We start from the raw sequence: 24523 nt of genomic DNA, 5'->3' as shown, positions 1-24523 counted from the left end.
TGTTGGCACTGTGGTGACGCTTTATAAGCCAGATAACAGCTACGAGACATGAGAAATTTCTTTTGTCTAGTGGTCTTGTTACCCGGCTACGAATCCAAAGGTTGCGAGTTCGATCCTCGCCTATCGCCAGTAGTAACATTGGTGACTCGATGACGCAAAATACGCAAACCTTCATACAACTGTTGTGGCGCCCTCTACCAGAAATAAATAAAAAAATGAAGCTGATAAATAATCAGCCAATAAATAAAAAAAAAATGAAGCTGATAAATAATCAGCCAATAAAAAAAAATGAAGTTGATAAATAATCGGCCAATAAGAGGAAAAAAAAAATGCAGCTGATAAATAATCAGCCAATAAATAAAGAAAGCTGATAAATAATCAGCCAATAAAAAAAAATAAAAAAATGGATAAGGCGCAACAGCCAATATATCACCACTAATAACAGCAAAAAACAGGACAAAAAAAAAATCGTTCGTCTCACCTCCGACGCACTGAAGGGGGAGTAATGTGGTGACGCTTTATAAGCCAGATAACAGCTACGAGACATGAGAAATTTCTTTTGTCTAGTGGTCTTGTTACTCGGCTACGAACCCAAAGGTTGCGAGTTCGATCCTCGCCTATCGCTAATAGCAACAGCACATTATAGGAAGAATATTGCAATATCGTAGATATCATAACAATGTTGTTGAGTATTCAGGAACAATAACACAAGAACTCATAATATTAACCAATATAACAAAAATCATAAATTTTACATTGCTCATACACAATATTAATTTTGTAAATTTCACAGTATTATACAAGTTGGAGATTTTTTGGAAACATGAAAATATTTTTTTACGGTCGTCAAAATTCTTGCTAAAATTCTCTCTAAAAATGAATAAAAATTTATTGACATTCGCCTAAAAAAGAATAAATTTCTTTTGCTGGTAACACCTTTAAAAAAAAAAAAAAAAACGTAAAGAACTCTTGGAAAATCTGTAAACTGGTAGCATGATCAGAAGTGAAATTTCTACACTCATTCAAATGGAAACTGAAAATTATATTGGCAACAATTCTGCTTTCATGTTTAGGTTTGGTTTACACTTTCTTATGTTGATAATTTAATTTTTTTTTTTTTGGTAAATTTAAAAATATTTTTTAAGGAAAAAAAAGAAATTCACAATCTTTCACAGTTCCATCATGTCTTACCTATCTTTAAGCCAATATCTCAATGATGTAAGTTTATTATTATTATTATTATTTCAATTTTATTGCTATTGCTGTTTATGTGAATTTTACTGCCTGAAGAGTGAAATTTTGGTTAAAATGCTTGTCTGGTAATGTTTTAATTTTTTTTCTAAAGTGTGTATATTACTTTTAAAGTTTCTTCCCTTTTTATGTTGCGAAGATATTAAAATGAAAGTTTAAAGGGTGAAAAAATATACTTGCATTTATGTTTCTCAAAACTGAAATGTGAAATCATCGAAAAAATTTCTTGTGATATTTTTATAAGTTAACCAAAGTAGAATAGAAAATATTGTGGCAATAAAATAGGATTTTTTGTTTTGAAAATTAATAACTGATTTTGTGGACCAATTGTTATAATGAGTGGTATTATTTTTGGAATATTATGGGGGGGGGGGATGTTCTTTTATATACACTCAAAAAATTTGTTGCATTTAAGGAAGTTCAATGTAACAATACAAAATGATATTTATGTATTATATGAAAGAATATTTACGAGTTCTGTACATTGGTATAAAGTTGATATGTTTTATCATTCTTTTTTAAAAATTCATTTAAAACCATATTATTATAAAGCTTCTGGTTTACTTCTTGTGTGTTAGTATGCTTGTAGTGTGAGATAAAACTGTTTCTATCTTAGAGCCCCATTATATTTTGTCTTTTGTCCTATTTAATGTTTTGTTTTAAATGTTTATGTTCCTTTTTGTGTATACTTCCTGAATGGCTTTTGTATAATTTCTGAAATAAGTTACATAAATTCTTATCTGCAGATTGAAGATCTCTTGCAACATGGAAATGGAGAAAAGGCTGCTGTAAGTCATTATATTTAGACAATATAAATGAACAATTATCAAGTTATCATCATAAAAACCAAGAATTATTCAATAACAGTAAAATAATATAATTTATAAATATAACTTGAGGCATATTAATGTCTCTTTGTATTATAACAAATATGTAATCTTACCAGTTGTATAAAAATCTTAATCCTTTTTGTCATTTTCTGAATAAATATTTCTAATTTTTTATGGTGACAGTAACCTACAGTAATATAAAAGAGCACATATTATTCTTTAACTATGCTTTTTTTTTTTTTTTTTTTTTTTTGAAAAGCTTGTCTGAAATACAAGTGACATTAAAAAAGATATTAGATTTGACTTATTTTATAAAGATTTTTATTTTTCTAGGAATATTTATCTATTCAACATCATCATGCCTTGAATTCTAGAATTTATAATTCAAATCCTGAATCAAATGTTAAAAGGATATTTGAACCACCATGGGATGAACTTGTTTTATATCATATAAGGTTAAGGAATTTTTAATATTTTGTATATTTCATGTTATGATTATTTATTGTTACTAAAATTAAATACTTTTTTTAATTGAATCTAAATTTAAAGTTATTTGATATTCTTTTTTTTTTTTATAAATCCTGCATTAGATATTCATTTTGTTGCCAAAAATGATTCAGTACAATTCATGTCTTTTTTATAGAGTTAATCATTTTTTTAAATTTTTATTCATGAGTATTGAACTGCCAATTAAATTTATTTATATATTTCCATTTATTTAGATGTTTACATGAAATGCACAAAGAAAATTATGTTGATGCATTCAAGCACCAATTTACAGTTGTACAGTATCCTTTAGAAAATTGACTTGATTAAAGTTTTCAGTCATCTATTTGAGGTTTAGTATTCAGTCATTGATAAGAAAAAATTAATTAAATATTTTCCTGAAAAGTTTTATTAACTGGTAAGATTAATTAAAAGTAAAAATTTCTTAATATTTTTCATTTCAGTCGCAAAATGTACAATTGAATCTTTTTGCAGTTCCTGTATATGCATTGATATTATAGTAAATATACTTAATGAAATCCTTTTCACTTTTGAACTAAAATTTCTGCTTAAAATTCTTTCAGATTTTTTTTTTTTACTGTAATAATTTTTCAGGAATTGGCAGGTATTTTACATAGATGTAATGTGCTTTAGTGAGTTATTAGATTAAAGCAGTGAAAATATTTTATTAAATTCATTATTGTTTTATATAGGATACATTAATCATTTCAAATTTTTATCTAAATAATATGTTTACTTTAATCTTTAATTGCCTAAAAGAAAACAAAAAATAAATAACTGCATTCCATTTCTGTCTTATAAGGTATCATTATCAACATTGTAATTAAATGTGAGTAGAATTAATCATTTTGTCTAGTTTTGCCTCTTCCTTAGTTCTTTTTTGTTCCTCAGTTTAAATGTTGCTGTATAAATATAATTTCATTATTTTTGTTCCTGTTTTATCCCTGCATCTTCCTTAATGCATCATTAGAACATTTACTAAAATATTACAGAGCCAAAAGGATGAAAATTGGGCTCTTCCCATAATGTATTCCTTGTGTTTAGATCTAAGAAAACTTGCTGCGAAGGTAGGGTTTTTTTCCTACTAAATGTAGAAAAAAGTTATCAATTTTAATTTTAAAAAAAACAACTTTTAAGTCATGCATATATTTTTTAAATCAAATTTCTGTTTTTCTTCAAAATTTGGAATATTTTTAATGATATAACAATCATTGAATCTTTTTTAAATGTGGTAACAAATTCATTGTTTCTCTCTCTTTTTTTTAAATTTTACTTCTGATGTAATTATGAAACAAACTCATAATTATGAGCAAGTTTTTCAATTCATATATCATTATTTATTTATTTTCAGTAGTAATGTGATTGCTGTTACAGCCTAGTATCTAAGTTTCCATTTGAAATCCCATGACTTGTGTTTAAAAATTGATTCCATTAACAATGTATTGTATGAATGCAAGCCAATTGCATGTTAAATATATTGATATCGGATGTTCTCATCTCAAAATCAGCTAACTTGAGTGTCATCCTTATCATCTTACTATGGCTCAAAATTATATAATCTACCCCAAAATAATATTGATAATTTCAAAATCAAACATTAATATAAACTAAAGCATTAGCAATATATAAACAGTGAAAGTACATATTCTTTCTTTAAAATACTCAAATGAAATAATTTTAAAATGAATTTGTTATCTTGTTTTTCTATCCTAAATTAATATTTTGTATAGTAAGCTTACAGTATTTCTCCTGCAACTTTCTCATGTAATTTTCTACTCCATTAGGCAGATTTGCAGTTAGACAAGAAAGAAAAACCTCATGAAATGTTAGAAAAAGGAGCCGACTTGCTCATGGGTTGTTTCCGAATTTGTGTTGGTGACAAGTAAGCCTCTCAGTGATGTTTTTTTTTTAATGGATGCCAAGTTGAAATTTAATCAGTGACAGCTCAAATTAACAGTAAATTAAGTTACTAGCATTCGCATCATCTTAGAACAGCATGATATGCATTTCTTAAAGTTATAAAAATTCCATTGTGAAATTAAATTTATATTTTAAAGTTAGAATTCTATTACCCAGAATACTGCTTAATATTATTAGTAGTTAAAATTTGTATACTCATTTACCTTTGTTCACCTATCTTATCATGTGCTGTCAACTGGAATTGTTGATAAAAAAAGTCATCAAAACTTTCAAACATGAAATGCTTTTAATTCACTTAATTGCTTTTTTGTTGAATGTATTTCAAAAGACATTTATATTTCATTATGTGGATTTCTAATTTGGAAATTGTAGCATGTACAACTGGGTTAATCCATGATGTTCTCATATGGTTTGACTCTTTAAAATGTGATAATGTTGCTTTTTTTAGGGTCCTGTCATTTTTCTACAAATTTGTATTGATATTAGCTTCATGAATTACATTGAAGATTTATAAATTATATTATAATTTTTATAGTCATAAATTAATATTGAGCATAATTTAATATCAGAAAATAGATGTTGCTTTTTGAATAAAATATAACCAGAGTGGCCAACTGATCAGAAAAACTGGAAATTGCCAGGGAATTCTCGAAGGTCTGGAAAAATCAGGAAAATTTATTATAAAATTGGATTTTTTTTTTTTTTTTTTCATAAATCAATAATTTTTCTTGAACATAATTTGCTGGTACCTTTTCATAAGTAGAACAAAACATTGTTGATGACTAATGAAAAACAAACTTTTACTGATGGTCTGAAACAGAAAAGAAAGATTAACCACCATATCTAATTTACTGCATATATATATATATATAATTTTTCCGCTGAAAATTTTTGTTTGCTTTTATTTTTTTTTTTCAGAGAACATCATTGATATAATTAGCGAAAATGATTTTGTGTACTATGGGAAAAGGCAGCCTATCTAAAGCTCAACTCCTGTTATTGTTATAATTTTAAACTTTTAAAAAAATAGTCTCTTTTATTTAAAAAGATTTATTTGGAACTATTCCCCTTCTTTTAAGTGAATGTCAAATGTATCATACCATGGGTTATGAGAGCAGAAGTATGAATTTTGGATATTAATATTCAAAACTGAATGTAAAAAATTTACCCATTATTATAATTTTGAAACAATTTATTTTAATTAAATAGTTATTTTGCAATAATAATTTTTTCCCTCCTCTTTTTGGACATCTTTTTGTTGAATTATAAAGTATCAGACATTATTGAATTATTTCTGCAAAACTATTTTTGTGTTTATTTTTAAACATTATGAATATGGATAACATATAGATGGATACATGGACAACATGGAATGAACTTCAATACTAATATTTTCTTTTAATATATATATATTATTTTGTGTTAATTTAAAATTTCCCATACATTAAACAAAATGTTCTAAAATTTAATCATAATATTAAGCATAAAAAAATTAATTTGTTTGATACATTTTGAGTACATGTGCTTCTTGTAATTTATTTTTAAAAATGAGAATGGAAGTATTTTTCTTATATGGTTTGATGTATATGAAACTGTTTGCCACAAAAATTTTCAAAATTCATCCATACTATTTTTATTTTTTTTATGCATTAAAGATAAAAATTGATAAGGACTATTATAAGGGAATATTTTTCACTTTTTTTTTCTCTATTTTATAGGTTAAGTATTGAGGCAGCATGTAACTAATTTTTTTTTTTTTTTTTTTTTTTTTTTACTGTAGTTGGTGAACTAAAAATCAATGCAATTTTGATATCATTGAAGAATTTTTTCTTATTTAGAAACAGATATTTCATTTTATATTTCTAAATGAGGTTTTTTTTTTTTTTTTTTTTTTAGAAAAATTTTTTTGTAGTTCTGATTGGTGTACAGATAAACAATATGAGTAGAGGAGAGACACTGCTGGAAGGAAACAATTTCATTCTTAAACACTCTGCCAATATACATATATTTTTATATTGATTTTTTTTTAATAAATTTGACAAACAATTTTAACATATCGCTGGTTGGCTAATAGTTGGTTTAGATGGGCATTATCTTATAGTGTTGGTTAATATATTTGCAAAAAAAAATTAAGTGTTTTACATAATTGAAGCTTATCTGAAATTCAAAAAGTAATATTTTTTTTTTTTTTTTTCTGAGCTTTAAGTTTTATTTTACATTGATTTTAGTGAAAAGAGTAGAACAATTTTTCAAATACAGTTAAGTGCATATTATGGAATAATTAAGAAGAATAAAATAAAAAGACATCATTCTGAAAATATTAGAAAAGTACAAAAAAAAAAAAAAAAAATGTTGAAATTTTTTTATAAACATGGAAATGTTAGAGAAATTCAAACAGAAGAAATGCTGTCCACCTTGATAACTTGCTTGATATATGTATTGCTGTTTGCTTTTTATTTTGCTTAAAAAACTATATTTATTGTATTGTGATGTTTTTAAATTTAATCTGGTTTTTTGTTTGATAGCTGTTTTCCAGAATGACATTTAACATCATAAGAATTTTTTAATTAGTTTTTTGCTTTCGGTGATTCATTTTGATTTTCAAATGAGAAAGTAAATGATGAATCAAAGTTTTCTTTAGGCACAAATGCTCCATGTTTCTTTTAGATTGATTTAAAATTTTACTAAGGAGTATTAACCCTCCAAGTGGCAAACCCGTCAAAAAATGGAATCTTTTCTCCCTTCAAAATGGCGGGCCCGTCTATAGACGGAAACAAAAACTCCTTTAAAACTGTCACTTCCCGTATTTTTATGGGTGTCTGTTTTTCTCTTCCCCCATTCTCAAGCTGTGAGATAATGAGATGGGAATGTGAGATAAGGAAAAGTGAATCGTTATCAGGGGAAGATATGATTGATGTCTTCCTGCTCACGTCCTTTTATGCATTTTAAAATCTTGCTTACGTTCTGAACCGTTACTTTTGAGATTTTGATAATAAATACGTATCCAAAATGAATTTTAAATAAAGGCAATGAAATTGAACATATGAAAATATATACCTGGAATGAATAAATATACGTGTTATTAATAATAATTTGATCAATAAGATCTTAAAGCTTTCTAGCATAAGAAAATAGTTTACCTAAAAAATAAATAAAATATATAATTAAAATTTATGAGTTTCTCTTTTATAGTGTGCTTTCATTTGAGGATTGCTTATGCAATTTATTTTTGAAAATAAGACACTAAACCTTTGTACAGAATTTACTTAATGAACGAAACTTTTTAATTTTTAATGAATAATAAAATTTTTATTTTTCATTAATAAATGTATTTAAAAATGGAGAGATGTATAGAGCCAATATATTACAGTGGGATTTTTGGGAAAGATTAGCATTCATTATATTAAATTCTTATTTTTATAACATAATAATCTATTTATGAAAATTGAATATTTGTTTAATTCTTTAAACCTTATGGAATTTCACACTCCTGGACGAACTCGAACAAAAATGTAAGCATTGTAGAGATATAAGTTTCATTGTTTTTATATTTTTTTCTGGTTTTTAATAATGTTTTCAAAGTTAATATAAGCGCAGCTTTTATAGGTTCCATTTTTTTTATCGAAATATTAATCTTATTTCACTGCTCAATCTCATATACATCGAGCAGTTTTGTTAATATTAAACTGGTTTCTACTGACATTTTTACTTATACGTTTAATGTTCAGTAATTTAATCCGCATGAAAGTAAATGAATGAGTGAGTTAAAAGTGAGAATTTTTTGTTAATTTAATTAAAATGAAATAATTATACTGTGTATTTTTTAAAATTGTTGCCATTTTTTTAACTCCTTGATCTAATTTTATCTCTTATCTTAGCATTTAAAAATTTTTTAATGCGTACAGCTGACATTTAGTACGTGACAAAATGTTTTTAGAATTGAGATTGACCTAGGAAAAGAGATTCACTTATTAGATAAATTTAATCTGATTTATTAATTAATTTTGTCAATTAATAATTACTGAAAAGCCTTTTTGTCTTACTGAAAAATTCATAAGAATTTATGCCAACTTACATAACTTTATTCAAAGATTAATGAATTTGGTGATGAGCGTAATTCCCATGCCCTTAGAAAAGGTAAATTAAAATTTTAAAGAAACGAGTTCCACTGGTCAAAGTATGTAGTTGCTGATTTTGGTAATTCTATTTTCAAAATGTGATGTCTGAAGATCAGCAAAACAAACAGACAAATAATGATGCACACACTCATCCATCTTTATTATTAACAGAGACAAATGTTTGTACGTTATGGGCACTCTATTACAGCTTACATATTTATCTCAGTGGAATATACATCTTAGAAAATGAAACTGTGCATTGTATATATCATTTTTTACTTCTGAAAATTTTAAAGAATTATTAATTAAAAATTAAATGAGATTTTAATGAGTTTTTTATTACAACTTTCACAATTATTACAGTATAAAAAGGATTTTTTTTTTGTATCATCTTAAAATTCAAAAGATTACTTTTTTAATGATTCATTTGTTTTATACTTCATTTTTTTATTTGTTTGTAATAAATTCAAGAGCCTGTATTAAGCTGTTTTAACAGCAGCATATTTCACTGTTATAAAATTATTCAAGCCGTTTACATTATTGCTACACATATTTGATCATGGACTTTTTTTTCTATTGTTCAAGATGAAGTTACGAAGACATGGCTTATATTTCCATAATTAGTAAATTTCTGTTAAAGCTTGCTTTTAATATACTTTTAGTCATTTTTTTATAATGGAACTAAATTTTAATTTTACAACTAAGCAGTGAAGAAAATTTTTCAACATTGCATTCATTTTAAAAATATCTGCTCTATCCTGTAATATAATAAAAAATATAACAAATTTATCACTTGAAAGTTGCATTATAATTATAATAAGCTGAATTGTAGTCGAATCAGAAAATTTTTCACTGAATAAAATATATGATAGATCATCTGAAACATTTCAAAAATTAAAAAGAAATATTCAATATTATACATTAAACTTTATTGCTGAATGATTCTATTCTCCGAATTTAGAAATTTAATTAGCCTAAATGGTTTTTAATTAATTGAAGTTTATTAACTCCCGTTTTAAATTAAGGATTTACAGTCATGCAGCTGACAGAAAATTCAAAAATTATATAGTATAGAATGGTGTCTGAAACAATAGGAGTTATATAACTATCAAAATTTAAAATTCCAAGATGTTTTGCTGAAGAAACCATTTAATTTAAAATTTTATATTGACCAACAATCTTGGCACATGTGTTGGTCACCAAAAGCAGCTAGGAAGAAATAAGTAAAAAAAGATCAATGCAACTGCATTTGCAAAGATTTTAAATTCAGAATTTTTTTTTTTTTTTAATGATTCGTTTACCCCACAATATGTCATTATCCGATTGCAAAATAGTGAGAGCTTTGATTCTAACCAGAATTACTTAAAGTTGAAATTTTTTTTTAATTTGTCATTTATTTTAAAATGGTTATTAATATTCTGTGGAAGCTTTTTTTAGAAGCATTCGAAAAATTTCAGTTGCAAATGGTTAATTATAAGTCTAAATAACCTGTATTATTTATGTCCTTTTTCCAGGCCAAATTAGCATCATGGATATTACAAAGAAATATTTTGACAATTGCTTTTTTTTTGTTGCAGTCATAAGGTGCATCAGCTGCATAATCCAGTTATTTCAGCATTACTGAATTGTAAAATATTTTTAATTACAAAATTTTATCATGCAGATAAACACTAAAAATCGATATCTCAGAAATTGAAATATCTTATGAGATTCCATAATTATATAATTATTTTCTAAATACTGAAGAAGCAAAATTATAATTTGATGTTATTTATCGCAATTAATATTTTAAATTATTACATTTTAAAATATTAAAATACACAAGGAATGCACTGAAACGAAATTTTTTTCAAGAGTTAAATTGCTTGTACGTAATTTCGAGAAATAATTTCACAGTAAGAGGGGATTAAAAATTTTGAGAAACATATTACAATGAAAAAAACAAACATTAGACGAACACTTTCAATTTATAAAAATTAGATACTTATCAAGTTAAACATAACAATAATTTATTCCTAACGCAAATTTTATGCAGTGTTTAATGAAATAATCGAAAAATCTCTAAAAACAATCACACTTTCTGCATTTTCAATTTATGTTATTGTCATTCTCTTCCTAACCACTAAAAGAAAAATGCTCTTAAAAATCGAAAGACAGCGATAAGCAACACCTGCCACTCACACCATGTGGTCTGCTAATGACTTGGACCCAGCAGCGCTGAACTTCCCACTAAAGGGGAAAGCAATCCCTTTGTCAAAATCCTGACACTTTTAAGAACAAACCTGTTATTCAGACATGTCACTTTCGGTAAGTATAGCAATCTGAATGTCGCCGACAGGAGGGTTAATGTATGAATACTAATTTTTTCAGTACCCTTAATCTTATATGAAGCAGCATTTCAACTTTTCTAAAATCTTAAGCTAATTAATTAGGTCTATAATAAAAATTGCAAACTTAAGTTAATAAAATATTTTTAATAATTGTTTATTAATATCCTTACATGATATTTTAATTAAAAAAATTAGATTTAAGCTTCATAATTCTCTTATACTAATTATTACTTCTTTGAAAAATATTTATTATTTCTTTTAATATATTTTTTAATTTATTTCCAGTCGATGTTCAACTGAAGATTCAAAAAGATGGGGTATTTTGAATTTGACTAACCAGCTGTTTAAAATATATTTTAAGGTAAGCTTTTATCATTTAGGTTCTCCTCATTCAGTAATTAAGTACTAATTTTATTGATTGTTGATCCAAAATATTATTTTTTCTTTGTGCAAAATTTATTATTTTACTTTTATTTAGGTTAATAAATTACATCTCTTAAAACCTTTGATTCGGGTTATTGAAAGTTCAAATCTGAAAGATATGTACCCTACATCTCAAAGAGTTACATATAAGTAAGTTTTTGTGACTTTGAGTTTACTCTGTAATTGCCTATAAAGTTAGGTATCACTAATTTAATGAAATATTTTCATAATTTCTTACTAATTCAGAGTTTTAGCCATTTGAAATTTTTTTACATTTTTGAAATGTTCTTACCCCATTACACAATGCCTATTTTTCCCCCTGCACTTTTAAGACAGATATATGATTAGAGTCTGTTTCTCAAATGAATTTAATTTTCATTTACAATTTATTATTTTTTTAACATTTATCATACTTATAAATATCCCATTTGGTCCAGCACTTTGAGTATCTGGATTTGAAGCTGCTGAGTGAATAAGTAGATTCTTGTTTCTGATGTATAAAGTAGTGTGAAAATTTAATTATTTCCACTCCAATGATAAAAAGTACATTGACCCTTGATTTGGGTCATTGCATTGAATGCAATTCTGGCAGTTTAGTACTCCAACTTCAGTTTCTGCCTTTTTTCTGTCACAATGATGGTTATGCAGATCATCTTAGATACTTAAGTATGGTGGGAGTAACTCCAATGAGGTTGCAGTCTTATAAATAATATAAGTTTAAATAAATTTTTTCAGATATCAGGCCAGTACAATTATTTAAAAATATTTTGAAATGGTAATCCAAACAAATTGATAAATATTTTTAATTTTTTCTTGTTACTTCTAAAGTAAATGCATTTAAAGTATTAAAGGTTTAATCTTTAAATTGTAGTGAATGCTAGATACCTATGCAAGAATGGTTAATGGCTGTGGCTAGAAAAATATTCATAGTAACATTGGAAATTTGTCTTGTTTATCTATATATGCACTGGGAAACTGCATATGAATTCATACATAGTCTGATCATAACTGCCGTTAGTGAGCTGTCAGACATTTCTGGAAGATAATTGTTAGTAAAAATATTTTTGTGATTAAAAAAAAAGAGTATTTTTTTCCCATGTGGTAACTATATAACCTAAGGAATTAAAGTCTTCTCTTTGAAAGTATATATTTATAATAATCTAGTAGCAGATTTTTCCACTTCTAGAACAAAAGGTTGTAGGATCAAAATCAATTTCACTAGTCATGCAAGTCGCATGCACCTTAAATCCATTGAAGTCAAGCATGTCCTAATATCATTCTAATCAAATGATTTCAGTTCAAAATCCCAGTCTCTTCCATAATACCCAGTCACTTCAAAACAATATTTGGATCTGACTCAGTTAAATTGAAATTAAAATTATTTTTTAGGATTATTATTTAAAATGCTATTGAGATGTCAAAATGAAATGTATTGTTGTTTATCAATTATAATCTGAAGCTTAATTTTAATTGTGATTCCACAGAGAAAGAATTGTACTGTGCAAGAATTATAATCATATTTTCATGAATTATTTTTCAACAGAAATATCAAATTCTAGATTATTTGGATCTAATAAATTATGGGAAAAGTAGCATATTTAAATACATTTGAAGTATTTGTTTCTAATCTGACTTTTGAATTTTGCAGATATTTTGTTGGGCAGCAACAAATGTTTCAAAGTAAATTTAAGATGGGTATGTAAGATATATTCAACTTTTTAAATATTTATTCTTTTTATTTGTAATGATCAAGTATTTCTTAATTTGTATTATTATGCATAGCTAGATAACTTTAGGTTCAGTTTTATGTCAGGTTTATAATTAAACTTGATCATAAATAATAATGCATAATTCAAACTTTATTTTCATAACTGGATTTCTGAAATCATTTTAACTAATAAAACCAACTCTATTCACCTCTAAACAGGTATCTGTTTAATCAATTCAGGAATATTAATATAATACAGATAACTTATTGTTTCTTCAAAGATGTTTGAATCATATTTTGTATGTGATTTTGAATTTAAATCATAGATTTTGCTATGAAAAAATTAATACTTTTTGAAATTATATATTGTACAAAAATAATTTATCTATCACTTCCAATTTATTAAAAATATACAATTGTTACAAATAGACTTTTCTGTACTTGTAGATGAAGCATCAACTTTAATCAATTTTTAAATCTTTTGGCACCAATTTTTTCCATTATTCAGTTATTTTCTGAATTGCTTTCACAAATTAATCATAGCAAAATATTTTGGGCTTTGATGAATATTCAATGCATTAAAAAATTGCATGATTATGAGTTGTTTTTTTACATTCATCCCTCCAGTAAGTCTTTCTTAATTTACATTTAGCACACTTTAACTTCCTCAAAAACATATTATTCCCATACACATATATAAATCATTTCTCTACATCTACGGTAACAAATTATGTTCAGTCCAAAATAAGCAATGCAGATCTTACATTAAATTTCATAAAATATGAAAGGGTTTTTTTACAACTTTTTTTTTGGTTGTTACATATTAAAAACATTAATTTTGCTGAGATCAGCACAAAGCAAGCATTACTGATGCATTATATTTAGGCTTTAGTTTGCACAAGTGTTACATTAATTAGTAATGCACATATGTTCAAATTTGTTTGATTTTATAAATTGTTTATTGTAAAAAAGCTAGTCCATAACTTAGTATAAAATTATATTCAGTCTTTTCCCTCAGGTTTCTCTTTCTTGATTTATAAAATGCAAAAATAAAAAAAAAATTGCCCCTCCCCCCTTTTTATGGTCTCTATTGTGAATGCAAAAATGTATTAATTTTCAAAATATCTTTTTTTTAAAGCTTATTTCTGTTTTTATAGCTGAAGAAAACCTTTCATTTGCATTTCTTCATTGTCATAAAGAATCTAAAAGGAACAAACAACTCATTCTTATATTTTTAATACCTGTTAAAATGGTTCTTGTAAGTATCATGCTTTAAAATGTCAAAAAAATTCTTCATTTATAGTTATTTTATTTTAAAAAAATTATAAATTATATTTCAGTACTTAATTTTATTATTATTACCGTTTTTATAAATATGAATGGAGTTACAGTAGCAATTTCATTTTAAAGACTGGAGTTCTCGATTTGAAATTCAGTTTATCAAGAGATTTCCCTTTTAATAGACTAGGTGTGCATGCTGTCAGCCATGGGCAAATTCCTCACATTGGTGTGATTGAGAGATTTATGGAGATGTTGCATACATTTGAGCATTGATTAAAATTTCATTGTGGGCATATAAACTCGGGTGTTGTTTTTGTTTACTGGTAATGGCTCAAATACAATGCCAATTTAACAGAAGCTAAATGTATATTTTCAACTGATTTTTAGGTTATTTAAGATTTATATTGTAGTTAATGATAAAACAGCACTTTTAAACTAAATCTTTGTTTATCTGAATGACCAATCTAAACATTTCTCTTTTTTGATTATTTTATACCAGCTAAATTGTGAAATCATCTTTAAATATATTGTCTCTTCATATTAGTAATGAACTGCCCTAAAATTCTCCTGAATATGTTTGTGCTTAAAATATTTTTGAAGTTAAATTTATGAAAATTTTTGACATTATTATTTAAATAAATTTTTTCTTGAACCAAAGATGGTTGTTATTGTCTCAGTTCTGATACATTTGATTAGCTGTCTTAATTTAGAACATACACTTGGAATCAAATGGATAATAAACAAAAATAATCTTTTGGAAAATTCATTTTAAAATTTGTTATGAAGCAGAAAGAAGGTATTTCAGAATTTACTTTTAATGAATAAATATAAGTTTGCTGGATTTAAATCGTTTTTATTTCTTTTTTATGAATTTATTGTTTTCCTTATATAAAATTGTATTTTCCAATAAGTTCTAAGTTTTTTAACTTTTATTATTTTTTTAGGGAATAATGCCTTCAGAGTTTTTGTTACAAAAATATGGACTGATGCAGTTTGCAGAACTTGTTAGAGCAGTAAAGTAATTATTATTATTATTATTATTATTTTGTAATTATGTTAAATATTGTGATGTTGAATTTGTTTCATATTTAGTATAGTTTTTAAAAGATTTTTTTTTTGATTCATGATAATTTAAACTTGCCAAACAAGATTAATAATTTTTTTAATTAATTGTTTGAGAGGTTTGTTCTGTGTAGTTAATATTATTATTTTACATTAAAGAATTATGAAAGAATATTAAAGTATATTTTAGATTAAAACCTTTTGTACTTTTATTAACATAAAAAGAACTCATATTTATTATTTTACTTCAAATTCATTAAATATAATTTTTTTAAATATATAGAGTAGAGTTTTCTAATAAAACTTTATGATGTTTAGTGATTAAAATGTAATTAATATTACTCTGTTGTGTTTTCCATTGTTTTACTGATTTGCGGTTATATTAATATTATCATAAGAAAAGAAAAAGTATACATTTATTTGCAGAAAGGAAACACATTGTTTTCATATAGTATACTTCACAATTTTAGCAAATAACTAAAAAAACATTAACATATCATTTTTTTTTTTTTTTTTTTTTTTTATCTCTTGAAGGATTTTTCAACCACTTTCATCTGGTAACTGATCAGCTTAATATCAAATAATATAAAACTAAGTGTTCTGTAGTATCAAATAGTTGTAACTTTATTTCTATTATTAGAACAGAATGTGAATAGGATTTGCTTATTGCAGTATTTAACTCTGCTTTTATAAATAAAATTATTTTCTCTTAACAGAAATGATAAAGTATGTTATCAAAGAAAAAAATATAGTCTAGATATTGTGATAGTTTTGTTTAAAAATAAACAGACCAGCTATGCTAAAATTACTTGCTAATAGTCTTTTAAACTCAGCATCATGATTAAAAAATATCTAGTGTTGCGTGAAAAATGGAGGAATATTTCTACAGTTTGAAAGATTATAATTTCTCTATTTTTATTTTCATACAAATTTGGAAATACATACTGACACCTAATTTAATATTTAACTATGGTTCTTTAATAGCTACGCAAAGATTCTTTGACATTATTTAAAGAATATACTTTACATGCTTACAAAATACAGTGATTATAAAATAATATACAGTACTAAATATAAATAATTGTTTAAAAGCCAACAATTAGCTTTCTGTATAAAGAATAACATTTAGAAGAATTGCAGACTGATAATAATAAAGTTTGTTGTTACTGTTCTGTAGATAATGTCAAATGTATATTTAACTAACTGAAGGATGAATAAAAGTAAATTGCTAATTTTGCTGTCCAAAGTTCATCTGTATTATAATTGTTTCCTATTTGCTCTTAGAAAATACTACTCTTTGCTAATGATTTATTGTATATTTATATTTTTAGGATATTTTTAATCATTATTTTTTATATACTTTTTTGAAATTTTTTCTTTGTTTTCAATATTATTTGATAGTATAATTATATTATTACTAAGTTTTCTGAGATGTTAAATTGCAAAGCTATTAATTTGCATAACTTCCAGTTAATTAACTAAAAACAAAAGTTAACTTTTTTATTATTATTATTTTGTATTATAAATGCATATTATTTTTTTTTAAGTTGTTTTATCTTTAAACACATACTTTATTTACGATTCACTTTCGATCATAAATATTTCTTATTTACGATATGATTTAACCAGCAAACTAGGTAGGGTTTATGAAATGTTAATCATATAAAAAATTTATTACTGTATGAGTTATTTATACAAATTATTCCTTGTGTTTTTAGAGATGGTGATCTTCAAAGATTTGGAAATGCGTTAGAAGCTAATGAAGATTTTTTTATAAAATGGGGTATCCGATTGGTTCTGGAGAAGTTGAAGATAATTATATACAGAAATCTTTTTAAGAAAGTGTAAGAAGCATAATATTTTATTCTAAAAAATTATGAAATGCATTTAACTATTTATTGATTAAATCATCATTATTGCAAAATTCCAAATATCAGGCTGTATTTTGTGTTAAAACATTTGAAAAAAATTATTTTTGTATAAAAATTGGTAAAATATTTTTTAATTATCTTTCAAAAATTTTTTAATTATCTTTCAAAAAAATTTTTTTTTAAATCTTTTCTAATTTTTTTTAATGTTTTCTGAAATTATAATCATTTATTTTCTACTGAAGTACACTGATTTGCCTTAAATTCATAAATCCATTATATAGAATTATTCCTTCAGTCTTTAAATAATTATTCTATAGACAATCCACTCCTTTAAGGAGTTCATAACTTTTATCACTACGTACTTCTAACAAAAGACCCATATTCTATTTTCATGGTATATGTACATTCTATTTTCTTCAAATTGCTGGAAATTGCTTGGCAGACAAAGTTGCAAAAAATACTGTTGAGTTCTTGTCGCAAACAGTTGTTTGTTCAATCTGCAACAGTCAATAATCTAATTCTCAGTAGCAAGAAAAATGGAGCATAGAATCTAACAATTATATATCATCAAGCCAGTTTTTCATTTTCTAAACTTAATAGGTACAGTGAATTATTTTAAATCAAATTTATATGGTGATACATAATGCATACATGTAAATATTTATTTTCAAAAGACTCTTTTAATTTGTAGCCATTGTGGAAACATTAACAAAATTGGTATTAGTGTTTATTAACTTTCTTAGTTAGATATGTTTTAATTGTTAATGCATTCAAGCATTTAATTCTAATATGCATTCTTAGTTTTCAATGCAATTTATCATATTCAAAGATCCTATGCCAGAAAGATTTAATAAAACAAAGTTTTTATTTTTTTTCTCTTCAAAACTGTTATTTACAAGTTTTATAAAATAGAAGTTAAGCATCTGAAGAAAAAAAAATTTTTCAAAGTATTTAGCATTTGTATTTTTGTTTTTCCTAGGTATCTTTTGTTTCAAACTCATATTATTCCTGTGAGTGCTTTTAAAGATGCTTTGAATTTTAGAAAGGTAACTACTTTTTTCCTAGTAATTTGGATTAAAATTTGTTTCTATAACTAAGTGCAAATTTATAAAAACTAATTAACATAGCGTTTTTTTAACAACCTGTAGGTAATATTTTATTTTTTGCCTCCTATAAAAAAATTAATGAATATTTATTGGCTGTTTTAATCAAAATAACACTTTGAATTACAATTATTGTACATTAGAAGTCATGTGAAATTCTATATTTTCAGTGATATATTCAATAATTATATTTTCATTTTTTAAATCTGATAATTTCTGTGTAACTTTGCAATAGTATTATCAACATGAAGCCAGCTGATTTAGTTAAGTTCCAGAGATAATAGTATTTTAAAAACTTCTGCCACTCTTGTTTTGATTTTTACCTTTTATGTTCTTTGAACAGATGAGGTAAATTAAAATCAAAATTTTTATTGCTTTTAAATAATATTTTATGGGAGATCGCTTTAAATGGAATTGAAGAATTAAGTATATTACACAATAAACGCAACTACAGACCTTCTTCCTGGCTTATTTGAAATATTGTATAACTCAGTATTTGAAATAACTTCTAATAATAATAATAACTTCTAAATTACATAACTAATAACTGCTGAATTAGAAATTAATAGTATAGGTGAAATCTGCAATTCAGAAAAATAAAATATATTTCAAATCGTTTGTGTCTTATGAAAGACATTTTACTTGTTTACAATGATTGACTTTTCATAGCATCATTTATTTGAAAATTCATAACATTTAATCTTTTATTCAACAAAATTACTGTTTGAAGAATCTGTGTGAAAGCTTGCAAAGTTAATCTCAAGTGTGAAATTGTAGCAAATTATTTGTTTGTGTTATTTATAATTGTATAAATTATTTGTTCATTTTTTAGGAGTACAATGACGATGATGAGATTGATGATGAAGAAGTTATGTGTATTTTATCAAATTTAATTTATGAGGTAGGAATTTCTTTTATTCTTTGCTTCAAATAATATTTGATATATTTTACACATTTCATTAAAGAATGAATTAAATATATTGTTTAAACGTTTTTATACATTTTTTTTTCTTTTCCAGAATAAAATAAAAGGCTATATTTCTTACCAACACATGAAAGTAGTTCTGAGCAAACAAAATGCTTTCCCTCCACTCGCAACATCATCAGAATGAATGTGTTTATCCAGAGACACATTAAATATCATTTTACATCTTGTAAATGTTTCATTTTGAAATAAAGCTTTCTTTTTTAACATGAAAATTCAATTATCATATTTAAATATCATTATTATACAATATATTATTATTATTAATAATAATAAATAAATTAATTAATTAATATATAAATTCATAATATATTAGTGAAAAGTATTGAAATTCTTAATTTGATACATGTATGTAACAATTGATTAATCAGGACTTTGTAGCTTTCAGAAACAGGGCATAGTGTTTTGTTTCAAGTTTAAAAATCATCTCTTATAAAGAAATTCTTTTTTTTTTTTTTTTTTTTTTTTTCCCTTCATAAAATTGTCTTGCTTGATCATATTGAAAAATTGATTTCATAATTTTTTATGTACATCTTTAAATTACTACTATTTTTCATATATGTTTTAATTTAAGACCCAATTACTCTTGATTTTCTCACAGGTAAATATATTGAGATGCATAGATACTTTTGTAACAAAACTGCTTTTATATCTACTTTTGACATTTACCCAGAAACATTATTGATTGATTGAAAATTCAATGGTCTTCAAAAATGTCCTGATTATTGGACGGAGGGGGAGAAAAAAAAACTGATAAGTCTGTTCTTATTAGGGATAACTAAAAAAATGCATTCAAAGAAAAGAATAACAATAAAAGAAATGGCAGAGGAGAGGGCGATTTGAAGAACAGGCTCATTGGTCTTTGCAGTTTCTTGGAGCTGATTATCCTACTGCCTTTTCCATTCATATAATTTTAATCATTTATTCTCTATGAAAAGAAGTTAATGGATTTTAAATTCATAAAAAAGGGGAAATTAGTGCTACTACTTTTTCCTTTACTAGATACTGAAAATGAATTTTTCTTTTAAGTTATCTAAAAACTACTACCTGTATGAGGGAGAAAAAAACTCTTTTAAAAGCAAAAGGAAATGGTTTCAAAAGGTAAACCATTTCCTTTGAAAATCTTAAAGTAATAGAGTTGTAGATATGCTCTAATAGGTTGGTTATATCTTGTTATAATTCACATAATTTTAGTTTCTTTTTAAATTAATAGTACATATTAGAAAATATTTTATGTGTAAAGATTGTACTTGAATATTATGTGTTTAATTTTTTTTTTTCTTTTTAAATATGAAATACAAGCACAAATGCTGATCCTTTTCTCTTTTTTCATGCAAAATTTCATACATTTGTTCCAGAGTAAAGCCTATTATAAAATTCAAAAGTTTAGGAAATACTTAAATATCACTAAAACTTATTTGCTTAGTAAAACCAATGAATGTACAGCAGTTATCTTATTGTTGAAAGTGTTAATTCATATTCTAAGTAAATTTAGCTATCATTTAAGCATTTTCAATAAAGAATTTATATTAGATTTTTGTCTGACTGATCAGTCCCTTGATTTTGTATCGGGTCTGTTGAAACTTTATTTACACCCCTCGAAGTCCAAGGTTTTCCGCCCGAGGGCTCTGTTTCCCCCTTTGGGTTTTGTTTATCTTGAGTCTGTCTTGTTGTGTACGTAGTCATGTCGAGATGTATTGCTTTGTCTTTGTGCGCTTTGTTGTATAAATGTTGTGTGTTCTTGTTTCCTGCTGTGTGTGAATGAAATGTGAAAATCCACTAGTTGTCTTCAGTTCCTTTCTGACAGGTAAGAGCTTTTTGAATCATTCCATTGGCAATAGAATTGAAGTCTAATCATTTTTGGTGTCGAAACCCAGGAAACGACCAATTCGACTGAAGATACCTTTAGATGCGAAACTAAAACTAAATCCGAATTAGCTAAAATGGATTTGAAATGTTTAAAAAAAGTTAGAACCCCTGTCAGAAAGGCGGCAACAGAACATTTTAAACAACTAGAGCAGGAAATAAACAAAACGGAATTAAGATCTTTAGATATAATCGAGGAACTGTTTAACGAAATTATTAGACAAAGATGATCAACTAAAGAAACTTGACTCAGAGAATTTTAAATTTGTGCAAAGCGCAAGATCTGACTAACGAAGTGGAACGGCAATAAGAATACAGGGATCAAATGATAACTTGGAAAATGCGAATTGAGAAACTTTTGCGAAAAAATGAAAGCGAAACTGTCAATGATAGAAATATTAACAGAAACCCCCAACAATGTTACAAATGCCTCAATTTATTGAGACATTCTGAAATTTAATGACTTTTAGTCTCAGTTTGATACAGCCATGCATAAAAATTTAAGTCTTAGCGATGTGGAAAAATTTAATCATTTGAAGTCTTATTTAATTAACGATACTGAAATGGCAGTTCGGGGGCTTAGCTTTAACAGTAGAAAATTATGATGTTGCGATAAATATACTAAAAGAAAGAGTCGGTAAACTGAGGTGATTATTGATGCTCATATGTCCATTTAAATCCTGTACGAAAAGCAAACGGGTGTTAAGTCGTTACGCAGATTTTATTCTATTTGTGAAACGCACATACACGGTTTAGAAAATAATGATTGTAATCCAAATAGTTATAGTTTTTTACTACGCCCCATATTGTTAAAATCTCTCCTTAGGGAATTGTCCTTGGAATTTTCACGTAAAATGTACTCGAAAAGAGAAAATACTATTTCGGATTTATTAGAATTTTTTAAAATCGAAATTCAATGTCATGAGCGGAATGAACATTTAATCAAAGAATTTGCACAGATGCACTCCCAGAATCTAGAGTTAGCACTTATGAAAAACCTAGCCATAAATACGGAAAATTCAATAAGAATAAATTTGAGTTATAGAACCGAAATAACCAAACAAGCGCGAATACTCCGCATGCATCTGCCTGTGTAATAGACGTGAAAAAATGCTTGTTTCGTGTAAAGCCTAAATCCGACCACGATTTTTTGACTTGCCCTTTGCCAGGTTCAGGAAAGAAAGGCACATTTAAGAAGAAAAGGGATATGTTTCTTGTGCCTCACGAAAGCCGGAATGCTTACAAAAATTGCACCTCAAAACTGACATATGGTAAATGTCGCCGTAGGCATTCTGAGCTAATCTGCGACGCGTCAAACCCCTCTGAACCCCCAAGGGATGAAAGGTCGGAAGTAGAGAGGGAAGAAATCGTAACTTGTTCGAACATAAATATCAATGACGGTGCTTTTAGAAACTTGTTCGGCTTTATTGAAGTTGGGAGAAAAGGGGGAAAATGGTAAATATTCTGCTAGACAACGTTTCTCAGCGATGCTTTTTGAAAAAGGAAATAGCTGACGCTCTAAAATTGCCTATAATGAGAACAGAAAAACTGTTAGTTTATACATTTGGTTCGAGGGACCCTATAGAAAAAAACATATGAAGTTGTAATGTTTACTCTTTGCAATTCTCGTGACCCTGAAAAAAGTATTGAAATGGAAGCCTTACTCTGCAATGTTATTTCTAGTTCTCCTTTTAAAGTATCGTCTAATACACTAGAAAAGATGCTAGAAAGTAAGAAAAATATACAGCTTTCAAATGCTTGCGAGTCTTTCGGAAACGAATTTTCTCTCTTAATTGGAGCACAATATTTTTAGGAAATTCATTCAGGCGAAAGGGAAAATTTAACTAAAACATTATTTGTAATGGATACAATTTTCGGTAAAGTTGTGCAAGGACGAATCTCGCCAGTAGATTTAAATTGAGGCAAGAACGTTTCTGTTTTAAAAATAGAATGCTGCGCAGCGTTAAATGAAAATTTAAAAACGTTTTGGGAATTGGATTCGATGGGAATGATAGATAGGGAAAATATTTCTGATTGCGACGAGGATTTAATTGCGCGCTTTGAAAACAACTTAAAATTCAAAAATGGGAGATATGAAACTAAGCTATTTTGGGATAAAAGTCCTGACGAATTGCATAATAACTTTGAGATAGCTAAGCGCAGAATTGAAAATTTATGCACGAGAATGAAAGAAAATAATAGGCTTTTGAATGAATGCAAGAATATTATTGCAGATCAATTAAATCTGAATATTGTTAAGGAATGCTGTTCGAAAAATGAAAAAAATGCATACTATGTGCCTCCTTCCGCAGGTGTAAGAAACGACGAAGGTTAGAATGGTTTTTGACTCTTCTTTGAAAGGTAAAGGTAAATCTTTAAATGATCGTTTTACACATGGTCCTCTTTTGAATCCTAGAATCCTTGATGTGCTATTGAGATTTCACGAATTTGAGTATGCATTTTGTAGTGATATACGAGGAGCATTTTTAACAATTGAAAAATCTGAAATGGATAAATGGATAGGAATGATCGATATGAAAAACAAGATAAAGAAAGGTGGGAAAAGGATAGACCTCCACGGTCAGATAGTCGGAATTCAAGAGCAAGTAGAGAATCCACTAAAGATGACAGGCACACTATAGACAGAACTGAAATTAGTTCTCAACCAGAACGTGATAAAAAATGATTTAATTCTAGAGAAGAAAAGTCTGGTACTCTGGATTGGGGAGAGACTCCATATCCTGTAGAATCTAAAAGACGTGAATGATATCATCACCCACCACCTATAACTCCTAAGCAGTTTGAAAATGTCAGACCCCCAAAGAAAAATCTCACACCTCTGAGGCGATCTAATGCTGCTGTTACCTCGTCTTCTACATTTGACAAAAAGTTGGAACCTGTTAAAGAAGATGTTTCCAGTAAAAAGACTGAATTGAATTCTAATGTGAAAAAAGTTAGATGACAAAAAATATGAGCATAGTGATGATACATCTTGTTCTGAAGTTGATGAAGGCAAGCTGGATCATTTGAGACAGAAAGATGAAGATAGTGAAGTATCCGTGATACTTGCCCTTCGAAAAACTTTAGGCAAAACCATTTTGTCTCAGAAGAAATAGAGACTTTAATTATTGAAATTGAAAGTGTGCTTGGTTCTCGCCCTTTGACTTATATGTTTTATGACTTTCAGGAACCTGTACCTTTTACTCCAGCTCATTTGTTAACTCTTAACTGGGGACGTGCGGTCTGTGAGACCGCTAAGGAGGGATAT

The 24523-nt window shown here is 26.5% G+C and overlaps 1 protein-coding gene across 1 annotated transcript; it reads left to right on the top strand.

The window, feature by feature from the left end:
* The first annotated feature begins 1003 nt into the window (after window positions 1–1003).
* LOC129966058 (PCI domain-containing protein 2-like) lies at window positions 1004–19604 on the top strand. Its single transcript, XM_056080420.1, has 15 exons — window positions 1004–1218; window positions 1998–2039; window positions 2415–2536; window positions 2804–2869; window positions 3559–3655; window positions 4373–4470; window positions 11242–11317; window positions 11435–11529; window positions 13028–13074; window positions 14245–14345; window positions 15313–15386; window positions 17149–17274; window positions 18281–18347; window positions 19237–19305; window positions 19424–19604. The coding sequence occupies exons 1-15, from the start codon at window positions 1183–1185 to the stop codon at window positions 19514–19516; spliced, it is 1209 nt and encodes a 402-aa protein (XP_055936395.1). The 5' UTR covers window positions 1004–1182; the 3' UTR covers window positions 19517–19604.
* Window positions 19605–24523: the final 4919 nt, after the last annotated feature.

The sequence above is a fragment of the Argiope bruennichi genome, chromosome 4, assembly GCF_947563725.1.
Source record: "Argiope bruennichi chromosome 4, qqArgBrue1.1, whole genome shotgun sequence".
NCBI lineage: Eukaryota > Metazoa > Arthropoda > Arachnida > Araneae > Araneidae > Argiope > Argiope bruennichi.
The sequence above is the reverse complement of the archived record's forward strand: the minus strand, read 5'-3'. Positions and strand labels throughout refer to the sequence as shown.

Excerpts from the sequence above, each read along its gene's own strand:
- LOC129966058 (XM_056080420.1), top strand. The coding sequence starts at position 1,183 with ATGTCTTACCTATCTTTAAGCCAATATCTCAATGAT. Across the intron at positions 4,471-11,241 it reads CGAATTTGTGTTGGTGACAA|TCGATGTTCAACTGAAGATT; the intron begins GTAAGCCTCTCA and ends ATTTATTTCCAG. Across the intron at positions 11,318-11,434 it reads TGTTTAAAATATATTTTAAG|GTTAATAAATTACATCTCTT; the intron begins GTAAGCTTTTAT and ends ACTTTTATTTAG.